Source organism: Musa acuminata, chromosome BXJ1-7 (assembly GCF_036884655.1).
Source record: "Musa acuminata AAA Group cultivar baxijiao chromosome BXJ1-7, Cavendish_Baxijiao_AAA, whole genome shotgun sequence".
In the NCBI taxonomy this organism is placed as follows: domain Eukaryota; kingdom Viridiplantae; phylum Streptophyta; class Magnoliopsida; order Zingiberales; family Musaceae; genus Musa; species Musa acuminata.
Window position 1 is genome coordinate 1673441 of NC_088333.1, and position 18504 is coordinate 1691944.

The window sequence follows — 18504 nt, forward strand, 5'->3', positions numbered from 1 at the left end:
ATATGGCGCATTTCAGCACATCCACGTGGCAGCCAACAGGGATTGCGATAAGGTCAACAAGGGATCTCCACGCTGACACGACATGATACTTCGAACGAGACAACCATAATCTCCGCGTTATTCAACGTCGAACACCACGAAGTCATTTCGGAAAACTTAGGATGACATCACACGACGTCGACCTATATGGGTCGATCGTCGCTCGTCCACAAGATACAAGCCACTCTGCTCGACGCTGAACACCATGGAGTTGTTCCACAAAACTTAGGACGATGTCGCATGGTGCTGACCTGTACAGGTTGATTGGCCCTCATCCACAAGGTATAACCCATCATTTCAAGGAGTTGACAGTCATTAAAGGACCATGTACAATTAACCACCCTCTTTGCATGCATAAAAGACAATCCTCCTAACCAATGCGGTGGACTTCGAACACTCAACTCTTCCTTATTCCACTCAACTCTAGCTTAACCTCGGTCTATGTGCAGGAGCTCGACGATAAAAAAACAAACCACTCGCCAAGAGAAAAGATTGCATTTGGGAGATAAGGCTGGAACCCAACTCAACTCGACGCTCGCTTCCACCATCTGAGCATCATCGTGGGCAACCTTACGCATTTGGAATTGGACTTAGTCGTACTAACACATCAATCACGACGTAAAGATTCATCAACACATATGAGTGAATTATTTGTATATAATATCATAAATATTTATCGTGGCTCATTTGAAATCTTATCTAATATATTAAAATATTAATTGATAATTTATCATAAGATCCTATTGTCTAATTTCATCTTCATCTTTTATCTTTTGTAAAAAAAAAAAAATCTGTATAAATATTTTGCAACTATGAGATTAATATGTAGATATTTATATGACTGTGAAGAATTATCAACAATAAAGTACTGCAGAATCTGAATATCTAAGCCGATGAAAACTCAATGTATATAATCTTAATTGAGCAGCCTTTTGGGGAAGAGTTTATCCCCTCTTTTATTTTCCTAACCATTTGGGTATTTTTAAGAGCAGTATGATCACAACAATAACGAATACGAATATTGATCATGAAAACAATTCGTTTAATTAGGATAAGGATGCCAAAGAATTCCTGCGCATTAATTTTGCTCCTCCGCCTTCTTCTTGGCAACAGTCGTCCTCCATGTTCTTCGAGTTTCGATCCAGTGGTCACTCGCCTATTTAGGCAAGAGTCTTTGTACTATGATCACCGATCCTTTTCCTGTACCTTCTGTTGGGTAACACCACGACCAGCATCATTACCGGAAGTCGAAGTACCGCTGCTCTTGTTCTACCTTCGAGTTCGTTCCAGATCAAGCACATCGATGCCTCAGCACACCTTGCCCAGGCATCGCGCCATGGTGAAGAACTGACGTACTGATTTCAAAGACCCAATCCCAGACTAAGACTTGTAGCAGCGCTGGATTAGCTCAGTCCTTCTCAGTACCGGCCGGACCTTGTTCATGCGCAAACGGGTGAAGTTGAGACTTGAAACTCCCCAGCAAATCTATTCATTTGCTTGCTAGATTTGCCGTCACTTCCCGAGGCAGTAAGAAGTAGGAAAAAAAAAAAGCCAGAAGCCTCCATCAATCAAGAGCTGTTTGAGGTACATTCTGCGAGAGGAAAGAATGTGAGAGGCGGAAAAAACCCATCTTTTCAAAGCAGAAAAGTACAGAGATCTGCTTAAAGACTGCTTTTTCCAAGGCCACCCGTCCACTCAAGCAATGCTCTCTTGGAAGACCAAGCAATGCTTATTTCAATTAAAGATTCCACATTTCTTAGCTATCAAACCATCACAATCTCTTACTTTTCATTGCTCCCTCATTGCTCCCACTGGATATGTTTGCCAGATTTATCACAGTGCTGTACAGTGGTAGCTTAAGATGGCAGTTGGCAGCTTTATGACGTAGCAGAAGAACCAGGGTCCCTTCTTTTACCCCGCAGGGACTCGTGAGACCTATCCTCTATAGAATCCCATCGACCCTTTTGGTTCCTCTCGGGTGTCGGACTCCATGCAAGGACTGTTGGAGGGGGTTCCAGCAATGGAGATGGGTTCCAGCTCGGTTGGGGTCTCCGGGGCCTCCTCTGGCTCCAGCGACTCCCTCCATGGGCTCAAGTTCGGGAAAAAGATCTACTTTGAGGATGGTGGTGGGAACTCCTCCAAGGATGCCCTGGCTCCGGCATCTGTGGCGGCGCCACCGCCTCCACCGACGAAGAAAATGAGAGGGGTTGTGAAGGGTGGGCTGCAGCAGCCTCCAAGGTGTCAGGTAGATGGCTGCAAGGTGGATCTCACTGGGGCGAAAACTTATTACTGTAAGCATAAGGTCTGTGGGATGCATTCAAAGGCACCAAAAGTGACTGTTGCAGGCTTGGAGCAGAGATTTTGCCAGCAGTGCAGCAGGTTTGTTTTGATTCAAGCTATTCCCTTTCCTTTTTTTTTTTTCGTTCTCCAAGGTATTGGAGGCTGAAAAAAAGTTTTGATCTTTTTTGTTCTTCATTTCTATATCTAGGTTTAATTTTATTGTGAAGTTTAGGTAGGAAGATGCTGACTTTGTGTTTTGGGGAAAAGTGGTAGAAGTCTATTGTGAGCTTATTTTAGACCTGATGAAATCTTTTTAAGTTGTTTTGTGGAGACATTTTATTTATTTTCCTTTTTTACTGTCTTTACTTCAATTTACAAGTTGTCTTTGGCAGGTTGATGTTGGACAAATATTTTGGATGTAGTTCAACTGTGTGTTCATGAATGTTTTTGGGTGTTTCATCTTTTGCAGCCTTACTAATAATTACTTAATTTTAACATATTATTAGAATATATTTTGATATTACTATATATGTTCTGTAATTTATAGTTCTTGGATTTGTTTTCTTTGCTTTCCTGGTTATAATTTATTTCCTTTTACCTTATTTTTTACAGCATAGTCTGATATCCCAATATAATTATGTTCTTTTTTGTTTAATGATGCAGTTGATCTAATGTGAAAGAATTATAAGATAAAGAAAAAAATGAACAAGTAGAAGAAAAAAGGGCTGTAGGGTTTCTGTTGCTGCTTTTAGTTGACAAAATATTCTTAGCATTGGCCCTGCCTGGCTTTTTTTTTTGTTTCATTTATTTGCTGTTTCTATTATTTGCATGATAGGACATTAAAGCACATGTGATGCCATGGTACTTTGTTCTTGTGGAGTTCTACATATTTAATCTTGGCGTCAAAGTGTATTATGATAGTTGTTAGTCTAGCTAATTTGATGCTGGTCTGTGGGGTTTAAAACATTTTTTATAATGGTTGAACCACTCATTTTTATCTTCTATTTCTGATTCAATTTGTAAATGATTTTTTTTAATTATAAACTATGGAAGTGTTGTGGAGGAACTTTAACTTTTGAGTTTGTAACAAATCAATGTCTTAATTTATGTACCATGTTAATTATTGGTTTTGAAGAGACTTGGATGCAGCCTCTCCTTGTTGGTTTTAAAGTGGACTTATGTGCAACTTCTGCTTGATAGCTTAATCATCTATAAATACATTGCAAAATGATCTTTGGAGCAAATTCTGCTACATGAATCTACTCTTCTTGGTGATTGGGTTTAAGAATTATGTCATACTGACAATTTAATTGCTGCTATATTTTGTCTCAGGATGTCATTGTTGCATTAATAACTGTTGTTTTCTGAGATTTGGTTCATGTGGCTCTTCTCATATTGATCTTCTTCTCTTGAAAATTATTGGGCTGGTAGTAAATCATAACTGACAGAGAGATTCATGTCGGAGGGACTTTAGGTTATCTTTTCATATTGATCTTCATCTCTTGAAAATTATTGGGCTGGTGGTAAATCATAACTGGCAGAGAGATTCATGTTGGAGGAACCGAGGAACCTTGGGTTGACGGGGTATCCCAGAGAAATGATCCGTCGATTGACTTGCTCCTATAGATGCAAATAATGTTATGATGGAGGAACATGTATTGAGAACGACATTCATGCTACCTATTGGCAGTGGAAGATTCAATCGATCATTTTATCTCTTCTGAATTTGCTTTATTTTAGTTTTCTACTATTAACTTCTAATTCTTTCTTTATGAGCTTAGAAGCTTGGTTTTGCAAATCTCTGAATTATGAAATAAAATGGCCAAGTTTGATCATGTCCATCCTTTTTTTTTTCTGCACTTGACTAGTATTGCTGTTTATGGTTGTGATGGTGAAGGATTGGAAGTTTGTTTGACTGAAACTGTGCTAACTTTTGGCATGTAAGAGCATTCTAATTCCATCCGAATCCTGTTCTTATCTTTTCAAAGGATTGCTATGTACAGCTCCTAAATTTGACACATGACCTTGTTAAAGAAGTCTATTAATGGATTCAAGCTTTATAGAGCCTCATAAGTCTGATATCATTGTTTTATGATGTGTCAGTTCATAGAGATTCTGCCTTGTAGGAATATTATACTGTTAAGTCTTACATTCCTTGTGAGATTGTGTGTGGGTCTTCTAGGCACAGAATGGTTGCTCCCTGACTCCAATGTCAGGGTTTGAGTCACAGAAAATACTCTCTCTACATTGAGTTTGTTTTCTGTAAGATTGTGTTTTGACATTGTTTTGACTCTTCGGTGCATGTAGATCACCTGTATGTGAAATTACTTCAAGTTCGATAGGACTTTGGAATCCTTTTCTTTTCTTCCATAGTGAATAATGCCCTCCACAGTATGTTGCTTATCTTCATGTGTTTCACTAGCTTATAGTTTATCTTGATCACGTTTTATTTTTCATTTTATAAATGCAAATGGATCATATTTGCACCTTTTCTTTTTTAACAAGAAAAAAAAAAGATAAAGGGTCACTGAAGTGCATATGTACATGACTTTGTCAATAGTCAAGACACTAAGGAAAATGATACAGAAATAGTGAGACAGATTACATTAGTTCTTTCACCGTTTGATCTTTGTGTTAAGATTTAAAGTATTATATTTTAGAGAATTTTAACATTTTTATCTTTTATCTTTTAAATAAGTTGATTAGATTGAGCTTTAGAGACAAGAGTCGCTTGATTTAAATTGTTATTCTATACTTATAAATAGATGACATATGCATGTGCAGATGCATCCAAGTCTCAAGTGTTCAGGCCTATAGGGCTTAAGTCTAAGAGTAGTTTAAGATATTATAAGTGTTTTTCTCTCTTTTTTTTTCTATAAGTTCAATATAGTTTTTTTTTAAACTTCTGTCTTGGTTTCTTCTTCTTCTTCTTCTTCTATTTGGTCTGATTTTGAGTTAGTAGTTCCTTATTACCACTATTTGAGAAAGGGCTGCACTTGCATGTGATTTCTCTCTTTCTTCACACTTTGCCAACCGATTAGTAGACGGCATACTACACAATTCTTAAATTTATGAAGTAACTTTACTGGCTGAGAGAATACAAAATATGTTAACAATGTGTACCGAAACCTATTTTCATACTAATTGAACCTTTGACCTTAGAAACTTTGGTCCTATCATAATTTTCAACAACCTGGTGATCTAAAATAAATTGGTGGTATATAAATCGCTGGTGATCATAATTTTCAACAATCTAAAATTAATTGCTGGTGAATGAGAAAATTTCAACAACCTGCAGAGTGTCTGTAAAGCTGCACATGTGATCTGTTATAACTATGAATATTTTATGAGTCTCCTAAAAAGATTTTTTTAAGATCCTATACTGCATTAATTGTTCTGTGTCGGTTAATCATATATGTTCTATCAAGCTCTGTCGTATTTGTTTTTGGCTGCACCCGGTGTGCCTTCGCTAATGGTTTAAGCCATAATTTCACTAATGGACTGACTATCAAACCATCAATTGTCAACTGAACATCTTAACTAGCTCTTTGTTGACATGAATTTATAATTTGATAGGATTATTGTGAGGAATATCATTTGGATAACATTTAACTTGATCCAAGGAAACTCGAAACTTGTGATGATCATTAACTCCAACTCTTAACTAATTATCTATAAGTTGAACCTGTAACCACCATTAAGAACAAAAATACAAAATTGTTCTCTTACTTCCAAGATTTTGGTATGTATTCTCACTTCATCATCTTTTGTTGTTTCATTTTCATTTCATTCTACTGGTTTTGTGAGCTAGGGATTAGCCAGTCCACCAAGTTATTAATAAATTGTTACTCTGTGATTCCAAAACCTAGGTTTCACCAATTACCTGAATTTGACCAAGGAAAACGCAGTTGCCGCAGACGGCTGGCAGGCCATAATGAACGTCGAAGGAAGCCACCACCTCCTGGGCCATTTGCATCACGCCACTGTCATCATACACCATCCTTCCATGGTCTGAAACATCTTTTTTTTTTTCATCACATTTACATGTTTGTAATAAGTTTATTAGATTTCTAGGACTGCGTGTTTCATCATCATGTTTGATTTATTTTGTTATAGAAGAACTTGGCAGAGCCAGAAGCTTTCCAGTTGATTTTAGCTGCCCGAGGTTTTCAACTACCACACGAGATGTTTGGCCGACCATTGCGCCTGGTGATTGGGTGGCTGGCAACCACTGTCTGGGAGTCTTATACCCTCTATCAAGTGGAGCCGTGGTGCATGGGGCTCATCCTTGTATGCATGGACATCTAGAGGGGCCCCTCTACTCCATCACTAAACCTCCGCTCCGTGATTGTCTCTCAGGAGCCTCAGACTCCAGCTGTGCTCTCTCTCTTCTGTCAACCCAGCCATGGAATCACAACACTGCCAGGAACCAGGTTCCGACTATCTCGGTAAGCAGTTGCTTGGACGGCACCCCCATGGCTCGGTCGACCGTATCAGATAATTGCATGACAAGATCATGGGGTTTCATTGGTCATGGAGGCAGGCCTAACCCTCAGAATATCCAACACATCGCCGGCGGGGTGGGTAGAGTGGCTGAGGTTGGTGACGGTCAGATTTCCGGCATGCTAGAATTAGCTCGGCATGGCGACGGGCAGTGCCTCCATGGCTCAAGTGGAACAGCATATGATGAATCCGGTCAGGTGATGCGCTGGTCTCTGTAGAACATCCCTTGTCTGCCTTCTCTTGGAGCTATCAAGCATGTGTTTTGGATGTGGACTTGCAATCTTTTTGTATTTTGGGAAGAATAGTGTGGTAATTAATGCAAAACAATTGGATGTTCACAAGTATGTTTGTGTCTCAACTTATTTTGATGCTCTCAGTATGCTACCATTTGTTTTTGGTGTTCAAATATGTTTGGACTATGATGGCTGCTGATCGAAATGAAAATACAACTATTTCTACTACTGAGGAGAATTAATTGGTGTCAACAGTGCGTATTATCCTCTGCTGGTAAATGTAGTTGATAAGGATGATAGATTGGGGAGTGAAACGACTCTAACGTGAACTGCAATCTACTACTATATTGACAGAAGAAATGAATCCCTCGTTCCCAGAATCAATCTCATCAAATGGACCTGTCTCTGAAGAGTAGCAATGCTACAATTATTATTGAAAGAAGACAGTGTCACTATCTTCTTCATGGAATGGACGTTCACATGGTAACAGTTGTGGTCGAGCAAACTGACCATTCATCTCAAGAGTTCCTGTCATATTGTTCTCTTCTGTGAACACGGAAGGACTCTGTTGTGACCATATTGGATTCTTCTTTCTTCACCATCGTCTGCTGTCGTTGTCGCCTTGCCTCTCTCTCTGGCTAATCACACCCTCGTCGATAGCTCCTAACATCAACAGGGATGGCGCAGAATTATTATACGGCAGAAGTCTGCAGTACCTACAAGCTTCAATCTTTTGATGTCGCCATGACAGTGAACCTCTCCAGCTTCAAGTTACGACTGCAACGAGTTCAGGAGCTTCTGGGGAAGCAAATGGACACTGTAAGCTTTAATCTAACTGCTGCTTGCATCCGTCCAATCCTTGATCAAAACAAGAGACAAGAAGGCAATGGAATGGGGAGGGCTTTGCCCTTCTTTCCTCCTTGGCTTCGTACAGGTGGAATTGTCTCTTGTCCATTTGCTGACAAGAAGCACTGGGGCTTCACCATCTTGTTGCTTTTGCAGGCAGCTTTCCATCACACAGATGAAATTGTGGCATTATATGATCGTAAGGTTCCAATAGACCTCTTCGCCGCTTTACACCAAATGGACAACATTAAACAGCAGACCTCGATTTAGGGCCCATGGCTTCGTTGGCTGATAGTGAAGTCTTGTACTCGTTCTTACGTAAAACCCAGGCTGCTAACTGGCACAAAGTTGGGGAGATAATATGTCGACCTTTTAATGCGTTGATATATGATCTATAGGTTTGCATGACAGTGTAATGAATGCTATTAGTACTGCCGACAGTGTCAGGATGACTTCATCGCTTTCTCTCTCTCTCTTCATTGTAGTTACAAGGCTACGGAAGAGAGAAGCAACGACTTGATCTCTACTGTAATCATCTTGCAGTGTTTCAGGTGAAGAAAAGGTAAGAATTCGTCTTGGAGATACTACTTATGTGGAAAAGAAGCAGAAAACAGTGTATGGTTTGACCTAGCAGACATTGTTTGACCTCTGGGAGAAACGTGCAGTTTTACTCCCAACGTTAGATTTCCTCTCCCTGTTCCTCCTCATCTAGTCTTGTCGGTCTTCCGTGGAGGTTGGCTTGCTCGACGAGCGTCTTGACCGCTATCCCATCCCATGTCCTATTGAGTTCAGTCACCAGGCGTTTCTGGGCTCCATGGCTTCTTCTACCGCGTCTTCTCAGGCTCATGGAACCGAGAGCGACGATATCCAGGCGGCAATTGCCAAGACCGCGGAGCTGAGGTCTCTGCACGCGAAGTTGCTACAGAGGCGCAACCTTGGTGGTGGCCCCTTTGTGCTCGGCCCGCCCGTCGGTGCCGCTTCTTTTCTGCGCCACTCTAATCCGCACTCCACCGCCGAAGATTACCCTGTCTTCACACCTGTGAGGAACTCGATGACCTTCTACTTGCCCTTTTACCCCATTTTTCTTGCGATAATTCACGGTAGGTTTGTAGTTCGGCTTGAGCTTGGTGGATTCGTGTTGTTAGCTTGTGCTATTTTGGTACAGTGGAGACGTATCGTAGCAATTTTGGTGTAATTCTTTCATTCTTCTGGTCGCTCGCCGACATTGAAATCTTTGTAGCTTCTCCTTGTTGGGAACATCACCAGCTAGTATAACTAGACATGTTCCTTGCTTCCCCCATGGAAAAATGAAACAAAACCCAAATAATGATGAGCGGCAAGTCTTTTACCGATTGGCCTTATGGAGAAACTCGTTTTCGATCCATATTTGTATTTGCATAATTTACATTTGGGGGAGTGACGAGCTTTCATTTTCTTGATGTTCTATGTTCCACAGGTATAAATTCTGTTTGCATCTTTGCAATAGATTTGCTCTTGTTATCCGACTTCATAATAGGAATCCTTCCGAAGAATGAATGGGAATTGGAATATGAAAACTACAGTTCTTCACTAGCAGCTGACATATATCTACAAAACTCATTATGTTTTCCCTGAGAAAGTATTTCTTCCATCACAATTGTTTTTGCCATTTGGATAATTGTAGTTCACTCTTCTTAGGTCGCGATGTGATTCTTTCCGACAGCCCCTGCAGCTGGAATGACCCACTTTATCAATGAAATGGGTTTTTTTTTTTCATATGGATAATATATTATTGCATCAATTAAATTGCGTAAAGTGGTAATTTCGCTACGAAGAGGTAGATTCTGAGTAGCTAATTGGTCATGAAGTTTCATTGTTGTTCTCGGATTTGTAGTGTGTCAAGGATGATAATTGTATTCTGCAACAACAATTGTGAGGGTTTGTTCTCTTTTTCTAAGGGCATATCATCAATTTCCTATTCTTTGAACTCATTTCTTTCCTGTTCTGCTCATCCAATCTTATAATATTCCTCTGGTAACCAAATGACTAGCAGAAAAGTACTGTCGGCTAGACTTAAGTATGCAACTCGTTTTCTCTAAAATTTGTGTTGCGTACCATATTACTTACCGGTATATTGCTATCGGGCATGGTCTTCATTTGTTTCACCTTCTGGTGTTGGTCCTACTAGAATCAAGGCTTTGAAGATTCTGAGATCTAACTTGTCTGATCTAATTACAGCTTATCCCTTTTTTTAATTTTCGGCCAACTTACAAGGATCATATTAAGAGATATTGATATTTTGATTTGAATTAATGATGACTATAGAAAAGTGTTGTTTAGCTTGTTTCCTAATGTTTTCCTTATTTTTCTTCTATAGTGATTTCTTTTTTCTGTGTTTGGCAGAGTTATGAAGAAGAATCCTTACCAGGTTTTCACTACATCCGTCCTGAAACCCGAAGCTTATCGGAAACCTGGAGTGCCATTCAGGTAGAAGGCAAAAATGATGCAACAATAAACATAGATGCCCAGAAAAACAAGCAAAATATTTGCTCAAGGAATGAGCATTTATCCAAGAGAAGCTCATGCATAAATCACATTTCCTTTTTGCAAGCTTCACTGGTGACTGATACCCACATTTCCTCTAGAGGTAGAAGCAGTCCCGGTGAGCATGAAACCATCAAAAAGTGCGACACATGCAAGCCTGTAACCATTAGTAGGGAACCCGAAAGGGAGCACAGGAACCTGAAGACAGTTTCGAGCACGACATCTTTGCATGACACAGGGACATCAAAACATGTGCATACAAAGCACAGAGGGCCTGTTCTGTCATGGTTATTTCCGAAATCGAAAAGGAAACCCAAACCAGAGATGTTGCCACACCCAATAGAATCTGAAGAGATGTCCCAATTCTTGAATGACTGGGGATTACTTTCATTTGAATCACTGAAGAAGGAACTGCTTGAAGCTAACAAGAACAAGGATGCTGCACTCGCAGAAGTTACAAAAATGAGGTCTTTGTTTGGGGAGCTGCAACAAAAGCTAGTCAATTTGGAAACGTATTGTGAGGAGCTGAAGAAGGCCTTGAAGCAGGCAGCACATGTGAAAAGTTTCCAGGTTACGGACAGGCCTAACTTGCCGAAGAGAACAAAAACCAGTGGTTGTGTAAAGGACGAGTTGATGCCCGTCAGCCATGAGGTAATGATGGACGGTTTCCTGCAGATAGTATCAGAAGCCAGGCTCTCCATCAAACAGTTTAGCCAGATGCTGATCCACCACATTGAAGAAACTGAATGTGATATGATGGAGAAGCTAAATTTGCTTCTCCAACATCAACAGATGTCATCAAGTAAAAAACACTCGAAAGTGATGCTATACCATGTCGAAGCTCTTATAAACCAATGTCTATATCAGGACTTTGAGAACTGCATTTTCCAGAAGAATGGCTCACCAAAGTTTCTAGACCCACAGCAAGAACGCCGGGAGAACTACTCGGCATTCCTTGCACTACGGAACTTGAGCTGGAATGAGGTACTTCACAAGGGAACAAAGTACTACAGCAAAAATTTCAGCATGTTTTGTGACCAAAAGATGAGCTGCATTGCTTCGTTGCTAAACTGGTCGAGACTGTGGCCTGAACAGCTCCTCCAGTGCTTCTTCATTGCTGCCAAATTCATTTGGTTGCTTCACCTGCTTGCCTTCTCCTTCAGCCCACCATTGATGATCTTGCGAGTTGACGAGAACCGAATCTTTGATCCCCTCTACATGGAGGACATTCTTTTGGACAAAAAACGCGCGCATATTGCAGCCCAAGTTAAGATCATGGTTATGCCAGGATTCTACATTCAAGACAAAGTGCTGAAGTGCAGGGTTCTCTGTGAGTCTCTCTCAATAGCAAAGTAATCGATCATCTTTAGTTCTTTCTGATGGAATTTGTGTTCTCATGAGCTGTTGAAACTGGTGTTCCATCTTAAATTTGTGTTGTCCTGTCAGGTACAGGCTTCATAAAACAACTGTAATTTTCACCTAACAATTGTATAAGTAGTGTGGTACAGATGAAGTGGGACTGAAAGTGATGATAGAATGTATTTGCGTTGTTTTCAGATGTGATAGGTTCTTTCTGCGATCCATTTATGGGAAAATGAAAACATATGTCTGCTTTATCATTTACAGTTCTTATCAGAGCATCCAATGTCTTCAATGTTTCCTAATTTTTCTCATCAAGCAAGTCAACCTTAGGACATATTGTGTTCGACACAATACTCCACAATGGACAATTTGCTGGTGAACTATATAAATGTCACTGCCCGTATCTTTCCCTTTTGTGTGATCCAATGCAGATAGTGCTGGTTAGGAGCAGTTTGACATGTGATTGATCCTTGATGTTTGTACCTTCATCACTTTGCTCTTTGTCAACTCAGAATACACACATCTTGTATGCATGTAGATTCTTAGTTAATTCAGTAGCATCTCAAATTGGTAACAATCTCATCCATGCTGAAACAAATCTGATTCCATTGTGTCCGTTATGCAGCTCAAGCTGATGGATTCAGATCTTTCTTCTGCTTGCCAGATGAACAGGTACAGCTTGCCCGATTCTCCTACTGTCTTCCAGCACAAACGATCGAACTAACATTCACAGCCATAGACATAAAACAGACTGAAGAAGGCTATATCAGCAAAGTGCTTTTCAGCACTTGAAGACCAAGATTGGAAGAGGTTTTCCAACGTGATCTCTTTGACGCCCAAATTAGTGGTCAAAAAATGATCCTCTCTTTATTGTGTTGAAGATGAGGTTTTATATCTGATCGTAAAAGGGTAAAATATTTCATGAAATATTCTATAAAATCAGTCTCTAACCACCTCTAATAACCTCCTTTTAGCCTTTTATCCGTGCAGGCAATAAGGGGAGGACACCCTATAATTGTCTGCCTTGGACTCTTATTCACATGGGCAGATAGGCGAAGGGTGGCCTCATATTCTCCTTCCACTCTAGACATCAAATAAAGGCCACATATCTGATGATAACTAGCTAACGATGTTCTCCCTATCATTTGTCCCCCTATCGCATGCTTCGGGGGTTCTCGCAAGAGGGATCCAAAGTGCGACATTTGGTTTATCCGACATATTAGGCTTATGTCTCTTCAATTGGTTCTTCGACTCTACGCATTAGTCGGACACCGATAAGATCAGGGGGTGCTCGACCCACATCTTGAATCGACGACCTGCGTCCCTCGACAAGGGGTCGCTCCTCGCCGACGGACTCTTGTTGGTAGCAAATCAGGCCTTGCCAATGTGAACTCCACCCTCCTTCGGGCATGGAGGTTGGTAATGATTGGGGGTCGATTCCTTAACCTCCGCAGCTCGTCAACGACAAAAAAAGAGGGTCGTATGCTCAACCTTTGTGCCTCGAACAAATAAAGGATTGTGTTTCTCGACCTCCATGTCTCGAGCGGAGGAAGGGGTTGGGTTTCTCGATCCCCCCTAACAAAGGATGCGAATGCTACTAATGACAATTCATCATCGACATGCCCCTCCCATCGTTGAGGGACCCACCTCAAGCATAGAGGGCCTGTGTTCTTCTCGACTTGGTTGAGTTTCCCAGGCTACACGCCTTGGGCGGCGGAGGGGGTTGGGTGCCTTACCTATGTTCCTTATATGGAGGAGGGGGGTTGAGTTTCTTAACCTCCATGCCTCGGGCGAAGATCATCTTTACTCAGCAGTATATATATATATATATATATTCCGATTCTAATTTTGGGCCGATGACAGCCCAAGAGGCAAGAAGGCCTGATAAAATTCCTAATCGGCCCTCCTCTCCTTATCCCTCTCCATCTTTTTTGTTCCTCTCACTCGAAGAGACGCCGTGGGGGGATGGGGGTGGGCGGCGTAAGGACCCTCCACCTCCGGTGCTCGCCCGTGTTCCTTCGCCCTCCTCCTACTCGTTCTCCCCGCCTTCTTCGCAAACTCTTTTCCCCACCGATAACCCTCCAAAAACGGCACTCGCTCTCCTTCCATTCCGCTGCTTCGCCGGAGCCTCTCTTCTACTCGGGTATGCATCCTCTTGAACCCTCAACATACACGCATAGATCAGTTTTGTGTTGTTTCTATTGCTACGTAGCTCAATTTCTGTCTTAATCGTTTATAAAGATGGAAAGAATTGATATGCAAACTAATGAACACATTCTGATATGCTTTAGAAGCTGAAATTTCACTCTTTCGTATTTTGGCAGTTGAAAATGGTAATGCAAACTCTTGTACCAGGTGCACTCCTGGAGTTGTTAATGACATTTCATGCAACAAGCTTCTTCAAGTAGTGCTTGTTTCTCCACAGGTACTTGTGCAAGCTCTCTTATGTCGTCGAGCTATTACTTTTAACAATCTATCAACTTGTTTCTAATGAACATTGGACATTTTCCTATAATTAGCATTTTGTTGCTTACTCGATTCGATTTAACATGTAGTTTCTTGTTCTAGATTCATTCAAGTTTTGTATGTAATTTTAACTCTTGAATTTTGTCCCCAGAAGGATAGAATGTACTGTGTAGACATTATTAACTATATGATTCTTCAACATGATTCCCACTTGGTGTCCAGCGATTCCCAATTGACTAGCCTGTGACTGGCTTAAAAGGCCAATTTTATCTGATTTAAAGTCGATCAGAACTTCTTTCCAGTCTGAACATATCTATGTTAGTTATGTTGGAAGACTTGATACTGAATCCAATTTGGCTAATCTAACTAATTTAGATCCTAATACTTATGTCTGATTTTAATTGGATGCTGATCCTGCAAATTTTGGATTCAGCATGTATGGATATCATTCAAACAGAAATATGCCAAGCGTTAAATCTTCTATGCATGTTTTCCAATATGAAATTAATGATTCTTTAAAAGGAACTTCAAATCACCAGAAGTCTCCTGGTGACTACCTGGAAGTTTACATGTGAGTAATATAGAAGATTGGCACAAGCCTCCTTTATCGCTAGTTCTGCCGTGATGATTGGTACTAGGAAAATTATTACATGATTTGCTGATGTAGGTTGAACTATTTCTGTATGGACACTTAATTCTCAGCTATTTTCAGATTAAAGATTTCTATTTGAAATGATGTCTCGTTTAACCTTCCAAATGCTTCTCTGTGAACTAAGACTAAAGAAGATTAGTTGGGACTACTGGACGAGAACAAAATGTGTTTCTGATGACAGATATGATATGCAGATTCCAGGAAATACAGGATCCATTGCCAGAACATGTGCAGCATCAGCTGTTGGTCTGCATCTTGTTGGGGTAAGGTTGGTGCGCATTGTCCTTAAAATTGAAATTTTGACTTCGAAATTCCGTGATTATTTTTTCTCTTTATCATGCTATTGATTAATTACTGATGTCACAAACATACATATGAAGAACAGCTGACCATCCTGTGAATTGCGAAATTTGGATGTCCCCACACAAATGCACAACCCCAAAGAAAAAAAGAAAAAACAGTAGTAACTAGAGATTTTCTGAATGTGATGTGGGTGGTTTATAAGTCAAGGGAATAGGTTTAGTGATCAGACCACATCGAAAGCATGGAAATATGCACTATTGCATATTGAAGAACAAGAGGAGCTATCCTTTGAACAAGTAAGATGTATGCTGGGGACATGTTTCTTCAAGTATTATCTGATGATAATTTCTTGAAGGGCAATAAAATTGGAACTTCAGATTAGTTATGTTGTCAGAAGGCATGTAGCTGCTACTGTTAGTTATGGTTTTTTATTTTTCTTTTAATGACTTATATTTGTCCATGTTGCTTGTCACTCACTGGTTCTCTTTCTTCCAGCCCTTAGGATATACAATAGAAGATTCTAAACTAAAGCGTGCTGGATTGGATTATTGGCCGTATCCTGCAGTTATATGGATTATGCAATGTGCTTGTGTGCTTCCTACCTCATGCTTTTTGTAATGTTCTTTAACTGTAAATAAGGAGTGTCAAATTTGAATTTTAAGAACAGAGGAGAAAGTTTTAGTTTATCTTAAAAATTTGTGTAACTAAAGCAGTTCAGGGGACATTTGGACTCATACTTTGCTTGATAACATGTTTGAGTACAATGAAATTCTTTGTAAAATTAAAAATTTATTAATAAAACTATTTAAATCAGATGATAATTAATCATGAGATCAGTTTTCCAAGCTTAAAACTAACTTTAACAGATATGTGGTTGTTAAAGTACACACCTCTTGGGCCGAGTTTCGAGAATATTTCAGACAACAGGTAATTCCTCTTCTAGCTGATGATATCATGACACTCTTTTATCTTCATTTGATCTTTGATCTGTTAATCAACTTGTCTCAGGATGGTGAAAAACGGCTTTTAGCATTCACCAAGAGAGGCACACAGATCCACTCGGTGAGTAGTGAACTGGGTACTTGTAGTGGATCTCTCAAAGTTCTTTTCATATCATAACTACCTTTTCTTTCTGGAGTATGCATTACATCATTGTCTCTTCAAAATGTCAATCATTCCATGGATGATAGCTTTGAATTAAATGCTGGTACCATGGTAGATTCTTAAAGTTTCAGAGATAGTTTAGGGTTCTTATCGTTGGAGTGTCTGAAGGAATATGCACAAGCATTAAATTGTCACTTTTCTAACTGTACTCATAGCTTGCATGTAAGAGTATCCTTGTTTCTGCAAAGCAGTGCTGTAAATTTAGTAGTCTCTTGATCTGGATGCATAGCTTGATCTGCCTCACCCTACCTCCAGGATTTCACCTACAAGCGAGGTGACTGGCTAGTTTTCGGTTCGGAGACTAGCGGACTACCACCTGAAGCTCTGTTTGACTGCAGCGCAGAAGGCCTCGGTGGTGGAACCATCAGAATTCCAATGGTTGAAACATATGTCCGCTGCCTGAACCTCTCCGTCAGTGTCGGAATTGCTCTGTATGAAGCATCCAGACAGCTGAACTATGAGCAGCTTCAGTACCCGCTCTCGAGTGAGGATGAGAGCCAACGATTATTCTCGTCGGAAGATATTTTTGGCTAGTGTGGAGGGAGGGCTCATGTTATGGATGTCTAAAACCTTGTGTGTTAATTCCATGTAGCTAGTAGGAACAAAGATTCGAACCAGCAGATATGTTGCTGGAAAATTTTTGCCGACTTGCTTCAAGATGAAGAAGATGGCATATGACCGGCACAGCCACATCACCTTGCCATGCATTGCTGGAAAAGTAAATGATTGGAAATGTATACCTTGACATATATTTCCTTTTTCTTGCTGAAGAATGTACCAATTTGACTTTCCATTGTTGCATTTGGTATCCATCCTTCATATTTCTCAAACTGTTACAACAGCAAGGATATGTCCTATTTATTTTATTTTTAATATTTTTTTAAAAGATAAATAATGAAGACGAAATTTGATATCAAAAGTCAAATGTAGTTGACAGTCTTGTTAGATGTTTATAGAGAATTAACTTGACATGTCATGGTAGATATTTTTAAAATCAAATATATGTATTTTAGCAGAACAAATTAATAAATATATTAGCATGTTAAATATGAATAATAATATCGTGTACTTTAAATATGTTGAATTAATTATATTTCTCTTTAATCTAAATTTAGGAAAAAGGATTTTTATTTTTCTCTTTGAGATGTGGCCCAGAGAAGCGCTTTGGCCCGGCCCATTTCTAATCGCTTTAACTAGGGCTAAGTCTCGACCGGAACAAGGTGTCAAGGTGTCTCGGTCATCTTCCTCCATCTCTTACTCACCAGATACCGCGATGGCTCCTCTTCCATCGAAGGCAATCGCGGCGGTGTCTGGCATGGTTCGACAACGGCTGAGGGCGGCGGTGCGGACCAGAGGCGGCGGCGGGGAGGGGGCTGGGCGGTGGACGAGCCCTGGGACGGAGGAGCGGCCCAAGGGGTACATCTTCAATCGGCTGCCGCCCCCCCCGGGGAAGTCGAGGGAGTGGGAGGACTGGGAGCTGCCCTGCTACATCACCTCCTTCCTCGCCATCGTCATCCTCGGCGTCGGCCTCAACGCCAAGCCCGACCTCACTCTCGAGACCTGGGCCCACCAGAAGGCCCTCGAGCGCCTCCAGAAGCAAGAAACCGCCTCCGATTCTGATTAGGCAGATCGCTCTACCCCTCGGTCTCCCGGTAAAAGCTTCGCCTTGGATCTCGCCTTTTGTTTCTATGGTCATCGGAGTATTTGGAGTTTAGGGTTAAATAATATGAAGGGATCACGCGTCTTGATAGGATTCTCTCGAATGCTGCAAACAAAGTGGAATTGTGAAACCCTTAATCTGTGTATTTTCCAAGTTTTATGCTTCACCAAATTTAAGATCTTTATCAACTATGGCGTTTAAGAATTTGAATGAGTGTGCAATGGTTTTCTTTAGATGCACGCTGGCTTAATTTGTTCGCAATGAGATAGTGGATCTGCAACTTTCTCAGATTAAGCAGCACATATCTTTTGATTCTAATGCAAATTCTGTGGATTCCATTTTATGTTATTGTGTTTGGTTTCAGTTTGCGACCTTCACATTTAATTGTGGATTATAGGTCTTCCATTTGTATATCGGCAACTTATTGTTTTCACTTTGCTCTATAGTCTTGTATCTGCTAATTTTAGGACTAA

The 18504-nt window shown here is 40.5% G+C and overlaps 4 protein-coding genes across 6 annotated transcripts; all 4 read left to right on the forward strand.

The window, feature by feature from the left end:
• The first annotated feature begins 1101 nt into the window (after positions 1-1101).
• On the forward strand, positions 1102-7166 carry LOC135586876 (squamosa promoter-binding-like protein 17). Of its 3 annotated transcripts, XM_065190596.1 has the most exons (4): positions 1112-2418; positions 6189-6328; positions 6436-6767; positions 6863-6885. In XM_065190596.1, exons 1-4 carry the CDS (start codon positions 2030-2032, stop codon positions 6866-6868), a joined length of 867 nt encoding a protein of 288 aa, XP_065046668.1. In that variant the 5' UTR covers positions 1112-2029; the 3' UTR covers positions 6869-6885. The 3 variants fall into 3 exon arrangements, with proteins under 3 accessions (XP_065046667.1, XP_065046666.1, XP_065046668.1); XM_065190595.1 differs by having other exon boundaries at positions 1102-2418; positions 6439-7166; XM_065190594.1 differs by having other exon boundaries at positions 1111-2418; positions 6436-7166.
• A 1368-nt stretch (positions 7167-8534) lies between these two features.
• LOC103990878 (IRK-interacting protein) lies at positions 8535-12043 on the forward strand. The gene is made up of 2 exons (XM_009410165.3): positions 8535-8940; positions 10284-12043. Exons 1-2 carry the CDS (start codon positions 8716-8718, stop codon positions 11778-11780), a joined length of 1722 nt encoding a protein of 573 aa, XP_009408440.2. The 5' UTR covers positions 8535-8715; the 3' UTR covers positions 11781-12043.
• A 1663-nt stretch (positions 12044-13706) lies between these two features.
• On the forward strand, positions 13707-17164 carry LOC135678139 (uncharacterized). Its single transcript, XM_065190597.1, has 7 exons — positions 13707-13929; positions 14111-14211; positions 15099-15167; positions 15703-15761; positions 16074-16134; positions 16216-16269; positions 16627-17164. The coding sequence occupies exons 1-7, from the start codon at positions 13752-13754 to the stop codon at positions 16903-16905; spliced, it is 801 nt and encodes a 266-aa protein (XP_065046669.1). The 5' UTR covers positions 13707-13751; the 3' UTR covers positions 16906-17164.
• Positions 17165-17594: 430 nt separating this feature from the next.
• Positions 17595-18264, forward strand: LOC135678140 (uncharacterized). The gene has a single exon (XM_065190598.1). It carries the CDS (start codon positions 17645-17647, stop codon positions 17993-17995), a length of 351 nt encoding a protein of 116 aa, XP_065046670.1. The 5' UTR covers positions 17595-17644; the 3' UTR covers positions 17996-18264.
• Positions 18265-18504: the final 240 nt, after the last annotated feature.